We start from the raw sequence: 26,825 nt of genomic DNA on the forward strand, positions 1-26,825 counted from the left end.
GAAGGGTTTTTCCTTTCGTAAAGGCGACTACGATGGTCTGAGATAGTATTTAAATTCTATACAGTGGGACAACTGATGATGTTATCAACAGCAAATTCAAAATGGGAAGCATTCAAAGAACTTATCTTGGAAGCTACTGTGCTCTACATACCAACTAAGAAATATTGTTGAAGGTTTAGGCCTAAATGGATGTCAGATGAACTAATGAGACATATGGCAGAGAAGAAAAATGCATGGGATACATATAAATTAATGGGTGACATGGAAGCCTATGATAGATATAAGCTGGTCTGTAACCAAGTCACAAAAGAGATTAGGCATGCAAAGGCAGATTATGAGAAATCATTGGCAAAGGATGCATAGAAAAACAGAAAAGAGTTCTTTACCTATGTAAACTCTAGTAGGAAAGGGATGCATCAGATTGGCCCACTGGATATTGATGGTTCAACAGTTGAGGATCCTGCTCACGTGGCTAACAAACTAAACGAGTATTTTGCATCTACATTCACACATGAGGAGTTATTCAGGAAGGGGAATGCCAGAGGTGAAGTAAACTCTGATAGTGAGCTAGATGATTTTGTAATAACTGAGAGGAAAGTGGAGGAGAAATTGTTGAGGATAAACATAAAAAAAGGCACCTAGGGTGGATGGGACCTATCCAGTTATTATATTAAAGGAAGTAAGCAAACCGTTAGCCATAATTATAAGAGCTGCTTTGGACTCACGGGAGGTACCCATAGACTGGAGATGTGCAAATGTGACCCCAATTCACAGGTCTATAATACACAAGTATTATAGACCTGTGAATTTAACTTCTGTTCCAGGAAAATTAATGGAGGCACTGGTTAAAGAAACACTGCAGGATCATCTAGACAAGACATCAGTTATAGCTCGAACACAACATGGGTTTGTTAAGGGAAAATCTTGCGACCAGTTTGATTGGTTACTATGACGCAGTCACAAAAGAACTGGATGCAGGGAATAACTTTAATATTATATATTTGGATCTTAGAAAGGCTTTTGATACTGTTGAACATGGAAGACTGCTGCACAAATTGGAGCAGTGTAGCATTAGCATTAGTAGAGGCATATGATGCAAGAAAGCAAGCTTATGCAGCATCAGCCAGGAAAAAAAAAAAAAAAAACTCCCACTTCACCCCCTCTGTTCGTTAAAAATACCTGTCCAGTTGAGCCTTAAATTTATTTAGGCTATCAACTTCCACAACAAGGGATGGAAGTCTGTTCCACCAACCAACTACCCGCTGGCTAAACACAAATATCCGGACATCTATCCTACATCTGTCTTTCCTCAATTTGAATTTATGCCCTCTCAGGTGATTATTCTGAGCAAGAGGCAGAATCCCATCAGCATTGAGCATGCTCAAATCATTCAAGGCTTTCTACACCTCTATCAGATCACCTCGCTGGTGCCTAGTCTCCTGACACTGTAATTTGCAAAACTTAAGTCTTTCTTCGTAAGAGCAACCCTTGGTTCCATTCGCTAACCTTGTTGCCCTTTTCTATACTCGTTCCAGCATCTCTACATCCTTCTTGAAATGAGGCGTCCAGACCTGGATACAGTACTCAAGGTGTGGCCTGACCATTGCGTTATACAAGTGAATAATCACCTCCTTATCCCTGCTAGAAAAATTCCTGTATATCATTGATAAGACACCATAAGCTACTCTTGCAGCCCGTCTGCACTGCTCAGAGAACTTCATATCTGCCTGCATAATTACCCCCAGGTCCTTTTCATTCTCTACCATTGTCAGTGTAGTACCACAGAGTTGATACGTTGCTGTGTGGTTGCTTTTTCCCATATGTAGTACTTTACATTTGTCAATGTTAAACTTCATTTGCCACCTCTCAGCCCATCTGCTCAACCTTTCCATATCCTGTTGCAGCAGCATAGTGTTAGTAGTGTCCTTAATAACCCTGCCAACTTTTGTATCGTCTGCAAACTTGGACATTAAGCTTGATATGCCATCATCAATATTATTTATAAATATAGAAAACAATAATGGACCCAACACTGAACCCTGAGGGACTCCACTAATAACATTAGTCCACGATGAGCAGTGTCCATTGATTACCACTCTCTGGCTTCTCCCCCTCAATCACCACTTTATCCATAGCAGCAGTTTGCCTCCAATGCCACACTGCTCCAATTTGTGCAGCAGTCCTCCATGTGCAACAGTATCAAAAGCCTTTCTAAGATCCAAGTATGTAATATCAAAGTTATTCCCTGCATCCAGTTCTTTTGTGACTGCATCATAGTATCCAATCAAATTGGTCAGGCAAGACTTCCCCTTAACAAAACAATGTTGTCTCCGAGGTATAAATGAAGTCTTGTCCAGATGATCCTGCAGTGCTTTCTTAACCAGTGCCTCCAATAATTATCCTGGAACAAAAGTTAAACTCACAGGTCTATAATTACTTGTGCCAGCTTTTGATCCTCCTTTGTGAATTGGGGTCACATTTGCACATCTCCAGTCTATGGGTACCTCCCCTGAGTCCAAGGAAGCTCTCATAATTATGGCTAAGGGTTTGCTTGCTTACTTCCTTCCTTTCCTGCCTCCTTTAATATAACTGGATAGATCCATCCACCCCAGGTGCCTTTCTTGTGTTTATCTTAAACAATTTCCCCTCCACTTTACTCTCAGTTATTACAAGATTATCTAGCTTACTGCCAGAGTCGAATATGCCTCTGGCATTCCCCTCGCTGAATAACTCCTCATGTGTGAATGTTGATGAAAAATATTCATTTACTTTGTTAGCTACCTGAGCAGGATCATCAACAGTTGAACCATCAATATCAAGTGGACCAATCTGATTCATCCCTTTCCTTCTAGAGTTTACATAAGAAAAGAACTCTTTACTGTTTTTCTTTGCATCCTTTGCCAAAATTTCTCATAATCTGCCTTCTCCTACCTAACCTCCTTTGTAACTTGGTTACAGATCGACTTATATCTACCACAGGCTTCTGTGTCACGTGTTAATTTATATGCTTCCCAAGCATTTTTCTTCTCTGTCATATGTCTCATTAGTTCATCTGACATCCATTTAGGCCTAAACCTTGAACAATATTTCTTAATTGGTATGTAAAGCCTAGTAGCTTCCAAGATAAGTTCTTTGAATGCTTCCCATTTTGAATTTGCTGTTGGTAACATCATCAGTTGGTCCCACTGTATAGAATTTAAATACTGTCTTAGACCATTGTAGTCGCCTTTACGAAAGGAATAACCCTTCCCTTTACCCCTGATGGTAGTTACCTCTTTGAGTAAATCCCACTTCAGCACACTGTGATCACTGCCACCTAGTGGTTCCTCTATCTGCAGATTCTTAATGCATGAAGAATCACTACTGATAATCAAATCAAGAGTATTACTCTCTCTAGTTGCCTCCCGAACATGCTGATGTAGAAAACAATCATCCAATAAATCCACAAAAGCCTTGCTAGTGTGTGAGTGACCAACCCACAAATTCCAGTCAATATCTATGAAATTAAAATTCCCCATCTCCCAATGAGTCAGTCACACCAAACTGACTCGACACTGCACTCTCCAGCGATGTCGACTGGCTTCACTTCCTTGAATTTTATGTGTTTCTTAACTAATAGCACAACCCCTCCTCCCTTCCTATCCTGTCTATCCTTTCTGTACACATTGTACTCCTCAAATTCCAGTTCTGCATTCCTTATATCTGTGTGACACCATGTCTCTGATATCGGAACAATATTTGCCTTTTGTGTTTTGAGCAATACCTCAAATTCATCAAATTTATTTACCAAACTCCTAGCATTGGTGTACATGGAAGTATACATGCACCTGTTCTTTTTCTTAGCTACCCCAACACAACCCATGTGTTTACTTGTACCGCATTGACTCCCAGCAGTCTCTGAAATATCCTGCATCTTGTTTTCCAGGCTTCTGCTCATTCCCATAGAAGCAGTTGAAAATCACTTTCACCTCTACCAGTGGCTTCTGTTAATCTATTAGTCCTTGTATTCCCCCAAGCTAGCAGTTTTCAGACCCACCTAACATTGCCTGGATTGCTTCAGCAAATATTCTTGCACCCTTTCTATTTAAGTGTATCCCATCCCTGTAGAAGCAGTCCCTTCTGTTAACAAGTACAGACGACTGAAAAAAATTCTACCCCTTGAGCCTTGCACAGTCTTTCCAGGGCCGAATTGATCCACAAGGATCTTATCATATACTCCCTCCTATAGTGTCTGGGCAGAATTGCAGACACTTTCAAATTGAACCCTAATTCACGGGTTTTTTTCAACAGTGACCTGTACTTGTTAAGTAATTCTGCCAGTCTCCTACTCTTAATATCATTAGTGCCAATGTGTACAACTATATCACCTTTTGTGCCCATAAATTGGAGGCAAATTGCTGCTATGGATAAAGGGATGGTTGAGATGGGAACTCCACTAATGTTATTAGTGGAGTTCCTCAGGGTTCAGTGTTGGGTTCTGTATTTATAAATGATATTGATGATGGTATATCAAGCTTAATGTCCAAGTTTGCAGATGATTCAAAGGTTGGTAGGGTTGTGAAGGATACTACTGATGCTATGCTGCTGCAACAGGATCTGGAAAGGTTGAACAGATGGTCTGAGAGGTGGCAAATGAAGTTTAACATTGACAAATGTAAAGTACTACATATGGGAAACAGCAATCCCAAAGCAACGTATCAACTGTGTGGTAATACACTGACAGTGGTAGAGAATGAAAAGAACCTGGGGGTAATTGTGCAGGCAGATATGAAGTTCTCTGAGCAGTGCAGATGGGCTGCAATAAATTAAAAACAAATACAAGCTAACCTATAGGATTAGTTCTCTTAAAACTGTTTCTTTACTTGTATTTACAACATTATTTAAACATGCAAACTACCCAAGATTCTTAAACTATGAAGGTTACTGCAAAAAATATTTTAAAAAATTGCAAGATATAAAAGCTAGTTAGTTAAATATATACAGACAAATACAAAAAAAAAAAAAAAGAAGGAATTATTTACTATGGTGCAAGAAAATTGTATTTTTTCAGTATTAGTGCTTAATTTAAAAATGGCTGTGAACTCTTAGTATAGAAAATATATTATTTCAATTATACAATTTATATTTATATAGTCAGGAAGTGATACAGATTTTGGGGATAGTGATGTGGATCTTCAAGGAATGGAAGGAAACTTGGAAAACTGCCTTATTGTTAACCAAGCATATCAGGTCTTGATATCTGAAATTATAGAACAGTTTAGTCTTTTATTGGAATGTAATAGAGAAAAACAGGTAAGTACTGATGAAATTTTTAAGAAAGTATGTTATCTCTTAAGCTTAGTATTGGGGGTCCATCAGATCATTATCAATTGCGTTAGAAATGTAATTTTTTTATTTTTCAAAGTTGGGTAAAAGCATTTGTTCATTTTTGATTTGTGTATTGGGAAAGGTTTTAGAGTATGCTTTTAATAAGATTCTCTCATTTGCAGCGAGTTTTGAAACTAACATTTTAATTCAGTTTTTTGTTTCAGTTAATTTTATTGTTTATCATGGAAGTAACTGAATATTTATGAAATAGTCAAGCTTCCCTTCCCCTTGTTTTTAATATAATTTTCATGTAGTAAATGGTGTCATAGATAGCATGGATATAGCTGTTTCTATATGTAAAATTTAATGTATATTGAATTTTATTTTCAGACTGAGTGACCACTGTAGGATCATGAGGTCATTCAGTCTTTTGTAACTTACTTTATAATTGTAAGAGATTAGTTACACATTAATAGTAAATGATGTTTTGTTTAAATTTTAAATGCATTTTTAAACACATTTTAAATGCCCATCTTATTTGTGTGTGTCACATGACAGTATAGGGTGGCATCACCCTTAACCTTTGCTTTGATGTTACATCACTTAAAAATTCACTGCAGAGTTAATGATCTCAGGGTTAATAATCTTATAAATACATTTATACTACTATTTAAACTTGTGCTGAAAATCTTTGTGAGCTTTTTTGGTGTAACTGAATGGGCAATTACCACTACAGATTTCTGCATGCTGTTGTATTCTCAGCACAAAATGCAGTTCAGATATTATATGAGGGATGGTCATTTAATTCACGGACTGGTGCAAGATCTTATCTTAATTGTCATCATCTGAATCTTCTGTGGATTTCTCCTTCTTGAAATACCTTCCCTTGAATTTAATGCACTTTTGCCACTGTCATATTCCTGTGCACGTCTATAGGCAGTGTCTTGATTTGTGCTCCTCAGTTGTGTGCTTTAAATAAGTGTCTGACTTAAGAAGTTTCCATTTCTTGGCATTGAGGTGTTTACCCTACTTGCTGTGACTACTCTGATCAACTTAAAAGGTTTCTCTTGGATGATTTCAGGTAATTTTTCTCATTTGTTGAAATTCAGTAATACAGACAAAGAACTTTTCTTCACCATTACGCTGGCTGATCAAGGTCAGCAGTTAGTGTCTTTCAGCCTACATGCTCTCAAATGTTTATGCCCTCGAGCTGTTTTGGACAAGCTAAAGGTCATGGCTAATTACTGACTGTGTCACTACCAAGTGAATCGGAAGGACTGCTTGGCATTTTCTGTTCTCTTTTCCACATGACTATGGAGAAATCGTTGATTTGTACCAGTTACAGCCTCCAAGTGGACTATGCACTTGAATGTACATCCTGTCATGCCCATTATTGCAGATTCTGTTCTCCTTATGTGGATCTGAAAAAGTTGATAAAAAAGTAAAAAAAATGCTGGAAATGTGAGCTATGCAATCTAATGGCTCAGTAGTAACATGCCTTCCATCATCAACATTGATTGATACATGGAATGCGAGTGGTGATGAAGTATTAACACAGATTTTAACAGCTGTGAAACAACTCTTAAACGAGTTCTGCCAATTCCAGAAAGAGCAATTAAATAGAGCCGATCTTGAGGCTAATAAATTCATTTAGCTTCTTGAGTTGACTAAACATGGTTCTTGTGATGTGAAGTCACTGAAAAACAACCCCGATGATTGCACTCAGTTCTTGCAATCTGTACAAAATAATACTCGAAACTGATACAAAGTGCAGTGGTGAAGTTTATCCAGATTTTGTTGTTCATCCTGAACAAGGAAGCATTTTCATTAAAGTGCAATTACAAGAGCTAAAAGACTATATCACGGTACTGCATTGGGAAAAACAAGTTTGATTTTATCCTCCTGGATATATTTAACAAAATTGAACTAAGGAATCTTGATGACTCTGCTAAATTGACATACTTCCTTAATTCAGCTGAGTTTATCTAATTTTATAAAAACTACACCAATCCAGCTTAATCGCAATCTGCCCTCATTGTGCACTCAATCCTACTGACAGCCACTCCACACTGGCTTCAGAAGGAGATTGTTGTGGGGTGGACATATGGAATCAGCACCCAGCTAAGCAATCAACTGAATAAAGATGACCGACTTTCTCAAGCACGTTTGATAGATTTGCTGTAAAAGTTAGTGCTCTCAGAAAAGGCAAGAAAGTATCTCATGATCAGACAAAAGTTGTCAACGAAGCCAATATCAGTAATCTCATATCTATTGCTAATATCAGAGCCTGATGCTCTGATATCTCAACAACTACATGTGATGCCTTATCCTTTGGATAAGGCATCACATGTAGATTTTGACATCGGTAGCTCAGAGGATAAAAACATCAAAGCTGGTAGAAGAACTCATGAGAATGGTAAGGGTCTAATTGAGTGCAATATCTCATCAGCCCATTAAGGGAGATTATGAGAAATATTTGGCAAAGGATGCAAAGAAAAACAGCAAAGAGTTCTTTAATAATGTAAACTCTAGAAGGAAGGGGATGAATCAGATTGGTCCACTTGATATTAATGGTTCAGCTGTTGATGATCCTGCTCAGGTAGCTAACAAACTAAATGAATATTTTGCATCTACATTCACACCTGAGGAGTTATTTAGGGAGTGGAATGCCAGAGGTGTATTAAACTCTGGCAGTAAGCTAGATAATCTTGTAATAACTGAGAGTAAAGTGGAGGAGAAATAGTTGAAGATAAACATAAGAAAGGCACCTGGGGTGGATGGAATCTATCCAGTTATATTAAAGGAGGCAGCAAAGCAAACCCTTAGCCATAATTATGAGAGTTTCCTTGGACTCAGGGGAGGTACCTGTGGACTGGAAATGTGCAAATGTGACCCCAATTCACAAAGGAGGATCAAAGGGTGACACAAGTAATTATAGACCTGTTCGTTTAACTTCTGTTCCAGAGAAATTAATGGAGGCACTGGTTAAAGAAGCACTGCAGGATCATCTAGACAAGACTTCAGTTATAGCTCGGACACAGCATGGGTTTGTTAAGGGGAAGTCTTGTCTGACCAATTTGATTGGATACTATGATGTAGTCACAAAGGAACTGGATGAAAAGAATAATTTTGATATTATATATTTGGATCTTAGAAAGGCTTTTGATACTGTTGCACATGGAAGACTGCTGCACAAATTGGAGCAGTGTGCCATTGGAGGCAAATTGCTGCTATGGATAAACGGATGGTTGAGTGGGAGAAGGCAGAGTGGTAATCAATGGGCACTGCTCTTTGTGGACTAATATTATTAGTGGAGGCTCCCCAGGGTTCATTTTTATTTTCTGTATTCATTAATGATATTGATGATGGTATATATCAGGCTCAATGTCCAAGTTTGTAGATGATACGAAGGTCAGCAGGGTTGTTAATGGCACTAATGACATTACTCTGCTGCAACAGGATCTTGAAAAGTTGAGGAGATGGACTGAGAGGTGGCACCTGAAGTTTAACATTGACAAATGTAAAGTACTGCATATGGGAAGCAGTAACCCCACAGTAACATATCAACTGTGTGGTACTACACTGACAGTGGTAGAGAGTGAAAAGGACCTGGGGGTAATTGTGCAGACGGATATAAAGTTTTCTGAGCAGTCCAGATGGTCTGTGAGAGTAGCTCATGATGTGTTGTCAATGATATACAGGAATTTTTCTAGCAGGGATAAGGAGGTGATTATCCCCTTGTATAAGGCAAGGTGGGTAAGGCCACACCTTGGGTACTGTATACAGGTCTGGAGGCCTCATTTTAAGATGGATGTAGAGCTGTTGGAACAAGTACAGAGAAGGGCGAGATTAGTGAATGGAACAAAGGGGTGCTCTTACAAAGGGGTGTCATTATGCAAATTATAGTGTCTGGAGACTAGGCACCTGCAAGGTGAAACGATTGAAGGGTATAAAGTTTTGAATGGTTTGAGCATGCTCAATGCTGATGAGATTCTTCCTCTTGCTCAGAATAATCGCCTGAGACGGCATAAATTCAAATTGAGGAAAGACAGTTGTAGGATAGATGCGTGGAAGTTTGCCTTTAGCCAGCGGGTGGTTGATTGCTGGAACAAACTTTCATCTGTCGTTGTAGAAGTTGATAGCTTAAATAGATTCAAGGTAGAACTTGACAAACATTTGGAGCGAGTGAATGGGTGAAATGAGAAGGGGTGGTTTTTTTTTTTTTTGGCTGATGCTATATAAGCTTGCTTTTTTGCATCATGTGCCCTTGCTAATGCTAATTATTGAGCAGTTGGTCTCTCTTCTACACATGCACTTTCCGATCACCTGTCCAATAGTAAATATAATCTCATTGTAGTACCTTGCAAATCCAGGTTATTTATTTCCCGACTCAGTCCACATATGAAGGTGGAAACTTTTCATGAATTCATTAGAAACAACATCGGAGTAGTATTTGAGGTTCGTGCACTAAGAACTAAACATCTGTACTATTTTCTTCTTTCTTAGTGATCTGCAATATATTGGATGAAAACAAACTGTTGGAATCCCTATATTGGCCTCCGGGATTAATAATCAGGCCATTTAAAATCTACAACAGGAGTACAAACAATGTGGAGAGGAATGATAGTTAGCAATCATGGTGCAGAAACAATTGTTGTTCTTCTCTTTTTCAGGCCTCTTCTGTTTCTGTCCATTCAGGGACAGACATTGATGGTTATCAGCAATCTCTTCATATATTTTATCAGAACTGTACGAGTCTAGTGAATAAAATCAACAAATTTAGAATCTTGCTTTGCTCTCTGGAGTTTTAGGTATATATATTTTTGCAGAAACATGGCTACACGATGGGATCCTGGATACAGAAGTGACAGCTGTGGACTGTACTGTCCTCAGAAGAGACAGGGGATCTAGGGGAGGTGATGTTGCAATCATTATCTCTAACCAATTTGTAGTAACAATGTACAGGACTTTCCACAATATTGAAGGACTCTTTTATCAGTTGGAGGTTCATAATAAAATTGTTCTCATTGTTGCTATCTACTGTCTTCCCCGGTCGATCTGTTTGTTATGGAGAGGCTGTTGCAAGCGCTTTGTAAGTTTAAAAATTTTTTTCACCACTCAGATAAGGTTTACTTGTTTGGAGACTTCAGTGTTCAGCACTCTCCATTAGGCATTGAAGATTCACCTGCTACAACTAGGCTGCTATATGACATCATGTCTGAACTGGACCTCAAGCAGTATAACAGTACTTGTACTAGAGACAAGGCATTACTGGATCTCATTTTTGCATCCAAGCAGTTCCTAATTTTAAAAGCTGTTTCTTTTCTGCCATCAGATCACAAGGCTCTGAGCTGTGAAATAGACATATCACAGAAAAATAGCACTGCTCTCATCCCAGCCAAGCTTAACTTTAGGAGAGCAGACTGGCAATTATTAGGACGTGAACTTGATAACATTGATTGGTTCTTGTTCCTCAGATTAACGAACATGACACAGTCACTGATCATTTTATTAGCACAATCTCCTCTATCATTCAGGAGTTTGTACCTCCCAGTAAAAACTACAGGAACAGATTCCTTTATTGGTTCACGGCAGACATAATTGCAAATATCCAAGCCAAAGAGTAGTGCAGAAAAAACTTCAGGGCTACACATGAAGAAGCATATATATTACTTTTCAAGGAACACAGAAGCAACCTTAAAAGGATGATCAGAAAGCAGTATGCTTATTATATTCAGTTTCATTGCAAATGGAGACCTGTAGCCATTTTGGAACATGCTGAAAAATTTCAGTAACTGCTCAACAGGAACCACGATCATAGATTACTGATGGTAAGCCTACAACCTGTGACAAAACTAAAGCAGATCTTTTTGTGACTTTTTTCTCCTCACCTTCTGACGTAACTACAGCTACAGATGCTTCAACTTATCAATTTCAAGTTGTCAAGGATGATACCCTCAATAATCTCTGTGGAAACAGCCGATATCACTCAAGTGCTTCTTAAACTAATGAAGGATTTTTCTGCTGGCCCAGATAAGATTCCACTTATCTTTCGGAAGACATGCTTTTTGCAACTTAAATACATAATATTGCATATATTCAATCTTTCTGTTAAGAATGGTATTTACCCCACTCACTTCAAAACAGTCAATGTTATTCCTATTCCAAAGAGCAACGCAACCCACTCACTGGAGAATTACGGTCGCATCTGCCTTCTGAACTCACTGCCAAAAATTCTGGACACTATCATTCACAACCGATTAATAGAATATTTTCAGCATGTCATCTGCAACAGCCAGCATGACTTTACCAAGGGCCGATCAACTACCACTAATCTTCTCACTATCTGGCAGCAGGTTCTAGATACCGTTGATCTGGGAGGACAATTGATGTGATTTACACAAACCTTACTAAGGCCGTTGACAGTATCCCGCACAATCTTCTTGCTAAAACACTAAGCCAGTACGGAATACTTTACCCTCTACTTTACTGGTTGAAAGGCTTAAGTTATATTTCATATCGAAAACATAGGGTAATCATCGGACAGGAAATCTGAAGGGAATTTTTTTCTTCTAGAGGACCACAGGGATCATCTCTTGGGCCTCTTTTATTCACAATTTTTGTCAATGATCTACCGCAATTAGAGGTGGTATTAAGATTTTAATGTTTGCCGATATTGTGAAACTGTACTCAGGTATCAACAGTCAAATGGTGCAGTTAACCTTCAAGCTGCTCTCAACTCTTTTGCTAATTGGGTTGCTTTAAATGGTCTGGAGGTTAATTCTAGGAAATGCAGCTCAGTTTCCTTTGCAGTTTCGAGAAAAACTTAGATTCTAGGAAACCAATATTTCATCAGCGATACTCCGATTTCCAGAGCTGCTTAAGTTAAAGATCTGGGAGTTAGGATGTGGGTTTGATAAACATGTTAGGAATATATTAAACCAAGCTAAATAAAAAAAATTGGCTTCATTAAATGGCATACATACAGATTTCATGATCCTGAGTTCTCTGCTCCTATTTAAAGTTACTGTACTCCCTATAATGAAGTTTGCTACTCCTATATGGAACCCATACTATATACATTGGATACAGCAGATAGAATCTCTGCAAATGAAATTCATCCACTATCTTTTGCAGATGTAATCCCATGTTTTACCACTGAATTTTCTACCCGAATCTCTGTTCCTGCTTCAAGCTTCAAGCTTTGGAAACTCTGCAAACTGTTCTTGATCTAAAATTGTTGTACCACATCTTCATTGGTTCAACTTGCCTTTCAGATCTTCTATGCCATATTGATCTTCACACTCCAGCGGTGGCTACTAGACAGAAGACTACACTCCACATCAGTAACTCTAGATTAGAGATATCCAGGAACTCCTTCTTTAAAAGAACATTGGCACTCATCAACGTTTCTTTATATGGATGTAGACAGGAAAGAGTTGCACAGATGTAGTTGGAGTAGGCTGGCTGGTTGATGGATGAATTCAAGGTTTAGGGTGTCCTCATAAATTCGTGTGTGTGATGTCTCCCGCAGCTACCTGCTCTCTGCAATTTTCCTCATGGCACTGGTCTTATGATGTCATGAATACCTGTTTTATTTCCTTGATTTGGACTTTTCCCACTTGAAATGAACTTTCATTGTACAAAATGTGTTATCCTATTTATTTCTATGTTTTGTACAATCTTTATTATGTTTTCGTTTTACTGTTTTGTTATACAATTTAACTGGGCACATGCCTGTTGTGTATATTATATGTTAAAATAAATAAATATCCATGCATTAAATGCTTCTTACGAGCATTTTTCGAAAGACTGAAGTTGGATACGAAACTGCTTGCCTCTCAGAGCTTTCTTCACACTTGGAAACAGAAAGAAATCACATGGGCTTATGTCCGGTGAATAAGGGGGATGTAGCAGAACCTCAGCACCTATGGCAGTTATCACTGACTGCACAATATTAGCAGTATGGGACCTGGCATTGCCTATTGCCTTGATGGAGAGATCGCTTCACACCGGAAAGTTCTTGAAGTTGCTCACTAATGGCGCGGTGAAGTTTGACTTCGAGTGCATCAGAGTATGCTTCCTTATTCATAGTTGTTTCACGAGGCACAAAATGTGTAACAAGATTGCCTTTCACGTCAAAAAACACAAGAACCATTTGTTTGGCAGCTGAACGAGAAGCTCAAAATTTCTTAGGTCTTTGTGAATCAGAATGCTTCCACTCATTTGACTGTTGTTTTGTCTCTGGATCATAGTGAAAAATCTAGGTTTCTTCACAAGTCACTATTTGATTTAAGCATTTTTAACCCTGTGTTTCAAAATGATCAATCATTTCATTGCACAAGTCTACTCTTTCCTGTTTTTGTTTTGGAGTCCAATTGTGTGGAATCCAGTGAGCACATTTCCTACAGTATGCTCACAATGTTGTGAGCACTACTGTATGAAATGGACATTCTAACAGCTAATTACAAAATGTAATTCACGTCTTCATTTGAGATTTTCTGGGGCTTTTGTGATTTACTCAGGAGGTTTTATTATTATTATAATCTGTTTATTTCACAAAAGGAACTACCCCACTACGGCTAAGTGCCAGGATGGTGCTAATTACATAGTAGAGTACAAGATACTACGGGTAGTGGGTACAAAAACTGAGCATAAAGTAGAAAGTTCATTTATGTTACATGAAACAGTTTCATTTAGTCGCAGCTCTTTGGTATGTTGTCTCATAACAGCTGATTCATATTTCGGTAAGTCTGTAAGAATTCTGAAATATTTCTTTCTGGTATGTTGCATCCTCACAAAATTTTTTGGTATCTATCTGCAGAGAGTTAAATATTTTTACTGTATTGGATGGGAAGAATCTCTTTGTAGGCTATTAAGTTTGTTGAGGATTGGATGAAGTGGGAGATTTACTCCTCCGCATTGTCTAGCAGTGACACGCGAGTTGTTGAGGAGGAAAGCTGATAAGGTCTTGGGTCATCTGCAACAGACTCATAGGCTTCACTGAATTGCTTGTGCCATTTAAATATGGCCATCCTACCAAGACACTCAATACCATATGTTTCATTCATCTTTTTAACTGTTTCTGATGTATTTAAGCCCTGTTTGACATAATAATGAATCACATATTCCTGTTCAATCTATATGTCTGACATGATATTTGCTTCTAAACGATTGTCAGTGACATACACACACATCTAAAAAAAAATCTCTTCATGCAACACTAGCTTGACAAATATTAGCATGCGCACACAGAGTCTGCTGAGTAGTGATCAGGGAGAGCGCGTCTAGTAGCAGTAATGGAAAGTTCGTGTGGTAAACAAAATCTTACACCAGTCCATGAATTAAATGATCACCCCTCTTAGTTAAGATATTTGCAGATTCTTATTTTTAAGTCTTTGATCCTGCAGCTGTCCCACAGTACAAGTTGATTTAGGGTGCAAGTACAGAGTTATGCATGCTTCATTTTCAGAAGTTTATGATACCAAAAAATTAGTATTAGTAGTGGAAAATGTCAGGAAACAAACTTATACAGTATCATAAAAATAATAATAAAAAAAACACGTTATCTGTCTGTTCTTTTAATTTTTCTAATTCTTAAATTTATTCAAACTATGTGCTTCCACAACTCCAGATGAAAATTTCTTCCAAATCTTTCTGATTGAAATTTGTTCCACTCTGTGGCTGAAGACAAAATTTCAACATCTATTCTGCAACCATCCTTTTTCAATTTAAATTTATGTCCACTTATGTATGTCATCCAAGAAAGAGTAGAAATGCCAACTTAAAAAAACTTCACAAATTCTTAAGGTCCAGACATTGCGATTTGCAGAACCATAAGAGTACCCTTTTCTGTCCTTGACTAATCTTATTGTTCTTCTCTGCACCAGTTCTGACAGAGCCACATCTTTCCTAAAATGAGGGTTACAGATCTGTATGAATTATTCAAGGTGGAGCCTAACCATTGTCTTGTGCAGTGGGATAATCACCTTGTCTCTGCTACCAAAATTCTTTGAGCTGTTCAAGCAGCCTTTTTATACAGTTCAAAGAATTTCATGTTGAACTATACAATTATCCCTAGGTATTTTTCTTTCTCAAGCTATCTTCATTGTGCTCACTCAATTGATACTTTATTCTGTGATTACTGCTACCCATGTGCAATATCTTGTATTTATAAATGTTAAGCCTCAGTTGCCACTTCTCAGGCCATCTGCTTATTTTTATTAGATTTTGTTGCAGTAGCATAACGTGATTACTGTCATTATCATCCTGCCAACCTTTGTATCATCTGCAAACTTAAACATTAAGCCTGATATATACACCTTCATCAATATCATTAATAATATAGAAAAAATAATGAGTCCAGCACTGACACTTGGGAGATTCCACTAATACCATTAGTCCATGAAGAGCATTGTCCATTTATAATCACTCTTTGTCTTCTCTCACTCAACCATCCCTTTATTGATAGCATATCATTGATATCATATCTACTGATCTGATCTACTTTGACAGCAGTCTTTTGTATGGAGCAGTGTCAAAAGTTTTATTGGTATAGGGATCTCTCCAGAATTTAAGGAATCTCTCATAATCATGGCCAGATGTTTGTTTACCTCTTTTGCTGCTTCTTTTAATACAATTGGATTAAATTGCATTTGCCCAAGGAGCCTTATTTCTTTTAACCTGAATGATTTATCTTCCAGTTCCTTCTTAGTGTCAAAAATCATTAAGCTCCCACTTATAACTTGGTATACTTCTGATATCTCCATTCCTAACAACTTCATCTGTAAATGTAGATGGAAAATATTTATTCAGTTTCTCAGCAATCTGAACAGGATCATCAATTGTTATACCTTCATTGCTTTCATTTAGTGTTATTATAAGCAAAGAATTTTTTTGCTACTTTTCTTTCTTAATCAAAGACTTTTTTTGTAATTTGCCTTAGCCTGCCTAATCTTTTTAGTCACATGATTGCAGACTAATTCATACTTACTCTGTCTCCTTTGATAATTTATAATCTTTCTTTTTCTGATAACACTATTTTAATAATGAACTGATAAGGCTGGTAAAGAAGAAAATATTGTGGAATATTTATAAATTATTAATAATAAATTATATTATAATATTCTTGTAGTCTGTTTTGTAAAACACCTTTTGTAAAATACCTATATGGCTGTTCCAGAATATAATAAGAAAATTCATTCATTTAAGTAGGTAGTTTTTTTTATGTAAGTGATCTTGAAATCTGTATCTCATGACTGACTAAAGAAAGAGTAATGCCTGTTATTAGCATTAGCATTAGTTGAGGCATATGATGCAAGAAAGCAAGCTTATACAGCATCAGCTAAAAAAAAAAAACTTTCCCATTTCACCCATCTGATCACTCCAAATGTTTGTCTATTTCGGCCTTAAATTTATTTAAGCTACTAACAACAGATGGAAGTCTGTTTCAGCAATCAATTCTCTTGGAATGGGAAACAGAAAAGAGGAAGAATTACATAATTTAAATGTAAATAAATATTCCAGAATAGCTTGCTATTCAGAATTTGCATTCTGGATAGCAAGTCTACCACTTGTTATTCTGAATGCAAAGATATATCTTATTTCAATAACAATAGTAAGGACTGTTAAAGATTTTTTTAAGATCAAAGCATATTCAAAACTATTGTCACTTCTTGTACTTTTCACATTAGCTATTTATTCACTTCTAAAATTAGAAGTTGATAAATGGCTGATGTGGAAAGGAGCATATGAGCTAAGCAAATCCATGCATGAAGGAATCTTTGCATCTAACTTCTCCACTAATGCCAATGTCCCCCAAGGTTCAGTTCTTTCCCCCACTCTTTTCCTCTTGTATATTAATGACCTTCTTCCATTGACTGGAAATCCTATCCATAGTTTTGCCGATGATAGTACATTGCATTCCACTTTCCATTTTGAGAAACCTTGTCCTGCTCAATCAGCTTCAACTTCTCGAAAATCTGCTACCAATTCCTTAAATGCCGATCTCCAGGTAATTCTCCAGTGAGGCAAACACAACTTAGTTGATTTCAATTCTTCTAAAACTCAGTCTTGTCTTATATCTTGCAAAAAGGATTCTTCTGCTCCTATGCTTATCTTTGGTGACACTCCGATTTCTAGGCAAGTTGATATATCTCTTTTGGGGATCACCCTGACTTCTAATCTCTCTTGGCACAAGCACATTACAAATATTGCTTCCTCTACATCTAAAAAACTGCCCTACCATGGAATATTGTTCCCACATCTGGGGTGGTGCCTCCAAAACCTCTCTCAGGCTTCTTGATTCCATTCAGAAGAGGGCAGTTAGGTTAATTAATGATTCATCTCTAACAGAGTCTCTTCACCCGCTGTCTCATAGATGTACTGTTTCTGCTGCATGCCTCTTCTACAGATATTTCCATGGGCACTGTTCTTCTGAATTTGTTTCTATAATTCCCGCTCTCTCTTTTAAAACAGTCCAAACACGTGCTGCTACCAGCAAACATCTATTTACTGTCCAACTTCAAACTCACAGAACTAACTTTTCATCTTCCTTGTTTATTCATTCAACTGCCGTTTTCTGGAACAATCTTCCTTCATGCATATATCCTGAAAATTGAAGTCTACAGAAGTTCAAGTCCAACGTCAGCAAATATCTTCTTTCATCTTCTCAACCGCCAACCCAAGCACGATACTAAGTACTATAGGTTCTAATACTTCTCGTGTTTGGGTTTACATAAAAAAAAAAAAAAATTGAAGGGACATCAGCTGGATTCATCTCGCGAATGCCAGACCCATTCTTCCTTTTGCCTACTTTAGATTTATCTTTGTTAGAAACAGACAAGAACTGATTATTATTGTAGAGTGTAGCTTGCATTTTGCACTCTTCCTTGTTTTCTGTTTGTTAAAAGAAATTAAAACTGAATTTAATTAAATGAATCTTTGTTAAAATGGGGAATTATGGATGGCCTGTGGCTAATTAAATGTGATGTGCTACCCATAACCTACATTTATTAAGGTGTCAACTTGTATTGCTTTGCTTAACAGGATTATCATCTTTATTAATCTTGCTAGTCCAAGCATGGCGACAATTTTAACTGTTTCATATAATTTTCTATAGATTGTATAAATAGGAATTTTGATGGTTATGGTTGTGAGTTAACTAACTTTTCTTCTTGAAGAAAAAAAAAAAAAAAAAAAAAAATCCAAAGAACTCCCCCCCCCCCAACCCCCTTTCTTAATAGTAACTACAGGGTTTGACATGGAAACAGGTGATTTACAAACCAGTTTTCCAGGTATTGGTGTAGTAGAGAGGATTGTGTACTGACAATGCTCTTGTCCCCATCATGCCATTTAGTAACCACGGAACAGTGAAATGATGCACAACATGCTTTCAGCCTTAAGGCATTTTACAAAAACAATGCATTAAGATTATTACTATAATTAATATCACCCATATACCATGTGAAATTAATAATATAGTTTATTAAGCTAATCGACTAGATCACTATACAATTTAAGGTGACGTTTCAGGCATCTTACTGATACCCATCATCAGACTATGCTGCTGTCAACTCCTCTTGCCAACTCCTAGAAACCCGACGTGCATGCTTTCTTCCCTAACTATATTTGAAACAAATATCAAGGTCCTGTATCAACTGCTCACGCCTTTAAAACACTGGTATGTAATTTTGAAGAAACTGGTTCTGCTCTCAAAAAGAAGCCTCCAGGTGAAATTAGAAGCACTCATACAGCAGAAAACATTGCAGCTGTCAGGACTGCCCTGTACATTGGCATGTACTGTTATTGATCTTATACATTAGGAGTGTGACAGATATTGCAACCAGGACTTAAATTTCCATCCTTGCAAGCTACAGGTACTGCAAGAAACCTTGCAGCTTCCTTCCCATAAAAATTTTTTGTCAAGAAATGCCATCTCACCATTTAGATGAAGCTCACTTTTGTCTAAACGGTTTTGTGACTAAATAAAACTCTTTCTTTGTCGGAAGAAAACCCTTGCCAATTCCAATAGCAACCATTGCACAGTGACCAGATAACAGTGAGGTGTGTAATTTCAACTCATGGCATTGTTGGCATATATTTTTTTGAAGATAATGGATGGGTAACTGCTGTGATGTCAGGCAACTAAGTTAACTTCATTGCAACTCTTTTGACTAATGCTAGGTTTCCTCAAGTTAATGAGGCCTGTTGGTTTCAGTAAGATGGCGTTATGCCTGAATACAACTAGCCTGCTATAACATACAACTTATATTTCAAAAGCACGGCATTTGGTAAAAATGCATGCTTTAGTATGCACATTTTCACATAACAGTCAGGGATAGATTCATAAAAGTTATAAATTGTGAATATATTTTGAAACTTATTTGGCGAAGGTGAAGAAAGCACGGGAACAAGAACCGCGGCAAACTTCGCCAAAACTTACCAGGCAAAATTGTTTCCCGCTACCGCAGTGTCTCCCTGCATTCTCGGCAAACAGATGGTGCGTGTTATCGGTAGTGGCAGTAGAAGTCAATAGCGATGTATTGATTAGTTTTTTCTCATTATTGAAAGCAGATTACTGGAGTTCATGAGTGTAATGCCTTCGTGGCCGAAATTTACTTACGGGTACACCCTCCAGACTGCCTCAGTCTTAGGGTGTTTATCCACCCCCTTCTCGCTGTTTTAAAATAGGAAAACAACTTCCACAGATGGTGCATGCTATTGGTAGTGCCAGTAGAAGTTCAATTCCTATCAGGAAAAAACAGCAGGAAGGGGGGATAAACACCTTAAGACTGAGGCAGTCTGGAGGGTGTACCCGTAAGTAAATTTCAGCTCACCCATGAACTCCAATAATCTGCTTTTAATAATGAGAAAAAAACTAATCAATACATCTTTATCAACTTCTACTGCCACTACCGATAACATGCACCATCTGTTTACTGAGAATGCAGGGAAAAACTGTGGTAACGGGAAATAAATTTGCCTGGTATGTTAAGCGAAGTTCCTGTGGTTCTCATTGTTGGCTTTCTTTACCTTAGCCACTTATTTTTATCAATTCATGTTATGTTATGATTGGTAAATAACAGCTTAAAACTCAAAGGTTATTAAATAAAAATTTATTGAAATAAAACATATATGAGCAGTTTTGTTTTATTTTTTATGACTAAAGAGTGTAACATAGCAGTTCATATATTTTGTGTGTCACTTTGAATTTTCATGCAGATAATGAGGACAAGGTGTTAAATAAATATGTGTGTAACTTGAAATGTGCATTGTAAGATTGTGCATTACATGTATATAAATAATAAATAAATTTACAGACATTATGATCCACTGCAGGATGGAGGCCTCTTCAACAAGTCATGTTGAGGGAAATGGACCATAATCTGTCATGCTGGTCCATTGCGGGTTGGCAGTTCGACTGTATTTAGCAGTCAGGGGCTTGAAACTCAGTCTACTCAAAAAAAACGTGTGCTATTGCACTCCTGTTCCTTTCTACTCAGCTATGGAAGCCTACATATATATGACTATATATATTATGTGCTGTCTTACAAGGTGCTGTATATACAGGATGATATACAGCACATTGTAAGAAGACATAGCTTAACTTCAGGAGCTGATTTCTGAGGCAATTTTGAGTTAAAAAGTGCATATAAACCTGCGTCCAGTTTGAATCAGTTACAAGCTGCGGTTGTTTGGATCTTGGGAAAAACAAAGCAATTGTGAGTGACGTAACATAAGATAATAATAATAAAATAATAAAGGGCATAATGGCCCAGTGGGTGTAACACTGAACTACCAGCCTGATGGACATGGGCTCAAGTCCAGCTTTGGAGGAAGCAAATGCATCTTCATCACATTGGGAGACTGGCATAATAATAAATAAATGAATAAATAAATAAACCATTGCAAAAGTTGTTTCAGAAGATCTACCTCCCCCAAGGTCAAAGTGACAGCTGAGGCAGATATGGTGCCATCTGGCATCACTTCCAAGAATGCACTACCACTGGATATAAGCCAGAGCTAAACAGATCCACCCTTAGTGTTTCCATAGATGGATGATGTCAAAGAGAAATAATAATCATACTGTATCAAGTGTAGCACAGGATAAAGTCACTTGATAAAGTCAGTGGAGCAAGTGGCACTGTCCCTCTTATGGCTACCACTAGCGAAGGGCAAGGCCATCCAGCCCAACCAACTGCAGTTTCTTCCTGTGCAACTGTGCTAGTGACCACCCAGGAAGGAAGAAAATGCCAACGCATGAAGCGGAGCATTGAAAGGAATACGTTCATCATGCAAACATACTATGCAGTCACCGAGCTAGAGACCTATATGACAATGTACAGGCTGAGACGACATACCAATTAGTTTTTTTTTTTTTTTTAAAACCTGAAACACGAGAGGTATAAGAACCTATAGTAGTACAGCCAGGCCTCGCATAAAGCAAGTTCGATTAACACGATTTTCAGTTAATGCTATTTGAAAAATGATACCGCTTTTCACTTTACACGATGCAAATTTCCAGTTAACGCGATCTTTTTTTTTTATGCGATAGTTGAAAAAGATTTGAATCGGGCATTAAGCTTACCGCGAGTTGTGCGGTCAATAAACAAACGTTTGCCTGCTGCCCGCCTCTGTGTGTTCCATCAACCATCGGAAGAAGACGTGTTACTTGTTTGTCTCCTGCTCATAAAGTCAATGCACACTTGCATAAAAATTCAAATTTTTAAATGAGCCAGATGAAAATGTTACCGTGAAGGAGATAACGGTAAAAGAATTAGATGAAATCTTTCGTATCGCATAGAACCTCAAAGAAAAGGTTTGAGGTTCTCCGCAATATTTATTTCGCCAGAGCTCAGAGAAAATTGTTGTCGGCTATTGGAAATTGATTGACGAAAAGAGAAAGTCAACACTGTTCAAATATTTCCGCAACAGTCATTTCTTCATTGTGTATTTTATGTCAGAGGTTCCCAAACTTTCTCGGTTCACGGCGCCCTTAGTGTCTCAGTAATTTTTTCAAGGCACACCCAGACCAAAAGAAATACCTAACAGTTCCGTTTAGTAGTTAGGTCAAAACAACTTAATAAGAAATGTTGAAACTGTGAACTACCTCGAGCTAGTAGTTCGCGCCGTGTCCGACAGATGTGGAGTATAGCTGTGTTTCACCGCTGTGTGCGAGAAATTTAAAATATTCCGCGGCGCACAGTTTGGGAACCGCTGTTTTATGCAATAAACATTTAATTCCATAATTATTTTCATTATCTTTTACATTGTATACAGTTAAAAAGTTATTTAAAAGGTATTTTGAAAATTCTTTATGGACATTCCACAAGGTCAAGGATGTGTTTCCATTTTGTGCGAGGCGCTTGCGGGACAAATTAATTGCGTTAATCGAGGCTAGTTTGAATAATTTTTCCTATTGATTATTATATTCGATTAACGTGTTTCCATTTTGCGCGATGCGCTCGCGGGACAAATTAATCGCGTTAATCGAGGCCAACCACCTGTACTTAGTACCGTGATTGGGTATTTGCGTGCTTGGAGGTTGAGAAGACGAGAGAAGATATTTGTTGGCATTAGACTTGAACTTCTGTAGACTGTAATTTTCAGGAAATACATATGAAGGAAGGTTATTCCAGAAAACGGCAGGCAGTTGAATGAATAAAGGAGGTAGTGAGTTTGAAGTTGGACGGTAAATGGATGTTGGCTGGTGGCGGCACGTGTTCGGACTGTTTTGAAAGAGAGAGTGGGAATTATAGAAGCCAATTCAGAAGAACAGTGCCCATGGAAGTATCTGTAGAAAAGGCATGCAGCAGAAACAGGACGTCTACGAGACAGAGAGTGCACAGACTGTTAGAGATGAGTCATTAATTAACCTAACTGCCCTCTTTTGAATGGAATCTAGAAGCCACGACCGAGGTTTTGGGGACACCGCCCCAGATGTGGGAACAATATTCCATGGTAACACCATTTTGCGATTTGTACAGAGTGAAGAGCTGTTTGGAAGAAAAGTAACGCCAAGAGCAAAAAAGACAATCAAGTTTTTTAGATGCAAAAGAAGCAATATTTGTAATGTCTTGTGTCAAGAGAGATTAGAAGTCAGGGTAATCCTCAAAAGAGATGTATCAACTTGCCTAGAAATTGGAGTGTCACTAAAGATAAGCATAGGAGTAGAAGAATCCTTTTTAGCATTAGCATTAGCATTAGTAGAGGCATATGATGCAAGAAAGCAAGCTTATTCAGCATCAGCCAAAAAAAAAAAACAAAAAACCCACTCCCATTTCACCCCTCCGTTCGTTCGAAATACCTGTCCAGTTGAGCTTTAAATTTGTTTAGGCTATCAACTTCAACAACAAGTGATGGAAGTCGGTTCCACCAACCAACCACCCGCTGGCCAAAGGCAAATTTCCGCACATCTATCCGACATCCGTCCTTCCTCAATTTGAATTTATGCCCTCTGAGGTGATTATTCTGAGCAAGATGAAGAATCCCATTGGCATTGAGCATGCTCAAACCATTCAAAGCCTTATACACCTCTATCAGATCACCTTGCCGGTGCCTAGTCTCCAGACTCTGTAATTTGCAAAACTTAAGCCTTTCTTCGTAAGAGCAACCCTTTGTTCCATTTACTAATCTTGTTGCCCTTCTCTGTACCCGTTCCAGCAGCTCTACATCCTTCTTGAAATGAGGCCTCCAGACCTGTATACAGTACTCAAGGTGTGGCCTAACCATTGCCTTATACAAGGGAATAATCACCTCCTTATCCCTGCTAGAAAAATTCCTGTATATCATTGACAAGACACCTCTTTTGTGAGATATAAGACAAGATTGAGTTTTAGAAGGGTTGAAATCAACTAAGTTGTCTTTGCCACACTGGAGAATTACCTGAAGATCGGCATTTAAGAAATTGGTAGCAGATATTCAAGAAGTAGAAGCTGATTGAGCAAGGCAAGGTTTCTCAAAATGGAAAGTGGAATGCAATGTGCTATCATCTGCAAAACTATGGATAGGATTTCCAGTCAATGGAAGGTCATTAATATACAAGAGGAAAAGAGTGGGTAGAGAGAACTGAACCTTGGGGGACACCAGCATTAGTCGAGAAGATAGAAGACAGAGCCATCTACTATCACACTCAGTGAGCGATCAGAGAGAAAACTGAATGACCAATTACAAAAAACAGTTGGCAAACCGTAAGATGGAAGCTTGTTTAGAAGACCTTTATGCCAAACATGATCGAAAGCCTTTGAGATATCAAGAGCAACTGCTTGTGTTTCACTGAACTTTTCCATTGAATTTGTCCATAAATGGGTAACATAACTTCTAATCAGATGGATCAGATTTCTATCTGTTCAAATACTGGTGATCATTGATCAGATGGAAAATATCTAGGCAGTTTAAGAGTTGGCAGTTAATTGATTTCTCCATTAGAAAAACAGTAGAAGTAATTGCAATGGGACGATAATTGGATAGAGGGATTTGCCACCCTTTTTAGAAACTGGCTAGATATGAGCAAATTTCCAAGCAGAAGGAAAAACACCTTTGGAATAAGAAAGTGAAAAAAGGTAGCAAAGAACAAGAGTGTGTTCAGCAGCACAGGTTTTGAGAACAAATAGAGAAATACCATGAAGACCTGGTGCTTTCTTAGCATCAAGTTTCATCCAAATCCTTCTGACATCCTTTTGATGGAAGACTACAGGAGACATTGAATGGAGTGTGTTCGGATTGGTGGGAGGTGTTTTATCAAGATCATTAATACATGAGTTGGAAGAAAAATGGGATGCTAGCAGTTCAGCTTTATCCTTGGCTGAAGTGACAACAGAACCATCTGGTTTGGACAGAGGTGGGAGCAGAGATGGGTAAAAGTTGCGGCCAATAGCTTTGTCAAGAGTTCAGAATGATCGGCTACCATTAGGGCAAGAAGCAAGTTTTCTACTCTTAGCCTGTTCAAAATCTAGTTTGGAGTGATTAATAACTGTTTTAGAATTGTTGCGAGCTTTGGTGTAGGGAGAAAATGAAACTGAAAAATTGGAAACAAGCCAATTACGATATGCAACATTCTTCTCTTGAACAGCCTTTGCACATTTACTGAAAAACCAAGGTTTAGATAAAGGTCGAGATTTTAAAGTTGAGTGTGGGATAAAGGATTCCATTCCTTCAAGAATAATTTCACTGACGTGATCTGAGCAAACGTTGACATCAGAAGTTTTGAAACAGTAATCTGATCAAGGAAAATAAGAAGAAAAAAAACTCGCAGGTCATCCCATTTTGCATTCTTGTAATGCCAGACAACACGAGGTTGGGAAGAGCCACGAGATAAAGGCTCCATTGGAGAAGAGACAATCACCAAAATGTGAGCTGATGTGCCTTAAGGACCTCTCACTTTGACCGTGTATTTAGAAGCGTTGTTTGTGAGAAAAAGATCAAGCGTGTTGGCTGTATAGTTAGGATTGTCCGGTATTCTTGTAGGTAAATGAACAATCTGTGTAAAGTCATTAGTAATTGCAAAATCCTCAACATCTCGGCCAGCTTAGTTGGTGTGACTAGAAAACTGAAGCCAGCCGAAGTTGTGAACATTAAAATCACCAAGAAAAATTACCTCACTGTTAGGAAAGTTGTACTGGAGAAAATCAAATTGCAAAGAGAGGAAGTCTAAGAGGTCCAAGTGATTAGTGGAGTTGGGAAAACGATAGAGACAACTGATGAATTTGACAGAATGAGGTAGAGAGATTTTAAGCCAGAGAAGATCAAAGAGAGGAGATTCCAAATTGCGAAGTCTCTGACAGGGAATATCGGAATGGACATATGCACAAGTACCACCTTTGAGGTGAAAGGAATCACACAGCGAATAATTTGGATAACTAAGATGAGCAGTAGTTGAATCAACCGATAACTGAGATTTTGTCAGAAAAAGTACATGGGATTTGGCAGACCAAGTGGAAGTGGACATCGTTGAGATTAGAATTGAGACCACGTATATTTGTGAAATGAACTAGGAAGTGTTTGGGAGATTTAGATCTTTTTGCAGATAATCTTTCTCTATTAGTTTGACAATTTATGGTGTATCCAATTGTAAGAAAAAGTGGGGCAGGACATGCTGTATGAAGTAATGAAATTTTTGGATATGGCATACACATGGTAAGAATATACCCAGATTCTTGATATAATGTGGCATCAACAATGCCCCCCGGCATACACACTAGTCAGACTCTCGCTCCAGTTACTATCTGGCAGAGTAGAGGTAGCAAGATTATATACTAGTTGATCTGGACGCCTCCTAAAGAGTTACCAATAGGTTCAGTCTGGTATACTTACTGGCGGCCAGCCTTCGAACACCGTTTTAGAGCTGTACCCTCAAAATGTAAGGAAGATTGGATCTCGCCATGATGTTCATCATAACCTCAAAAGTCAGTCATACTGTATGATGGAAGAGGTGGGGAAGGGTGTACTAGAACTTAGCTCTGGAGACTAAACATGGGTTCCACCACTTCAAGCCTTCAATAAGCAAAGTGGTGGTATTG

General features: G+C 38.0%; 1 protein-coding gene across 1 annotated transcript in view; it reads left to right on the plus strand.

The window, feature by feature from the left end:
• Pbp95 (proximal sequence element A Pbp95) overlaps positions 1–26,825 on the plus strand; it is a 542,864-nt gene that overhangs the window by 62,578 nt on the left and 453,461 nt on the right. Inside the window, exon 3 of the mRNA XM_090372002.1 lies at positions 5,134–5,292. Coding sequence (XP_090228128.1) covers positions 5,134–5,292 — 159 coding nt within the window. The remainder of the gene's footprint in view (positions 1–5,133; positions 5,293–26,825) is intronic.

Source organism: Mastigoproctus giganteus, chromosome 4, assembly GCF_048544385.1.
Source record: "Mastigoproctus giganteus isolate SK-2022 chromosome 4, ASM4854438v1, whole genome shotgun sequence".
Taxonomy (NCBI): Eukaryota; Metazoa; Arthropoda; class Arachnida; order Uropygi; family Thelyphonidae; genus Mastigoproctus; species Mastigoproctus giganteus.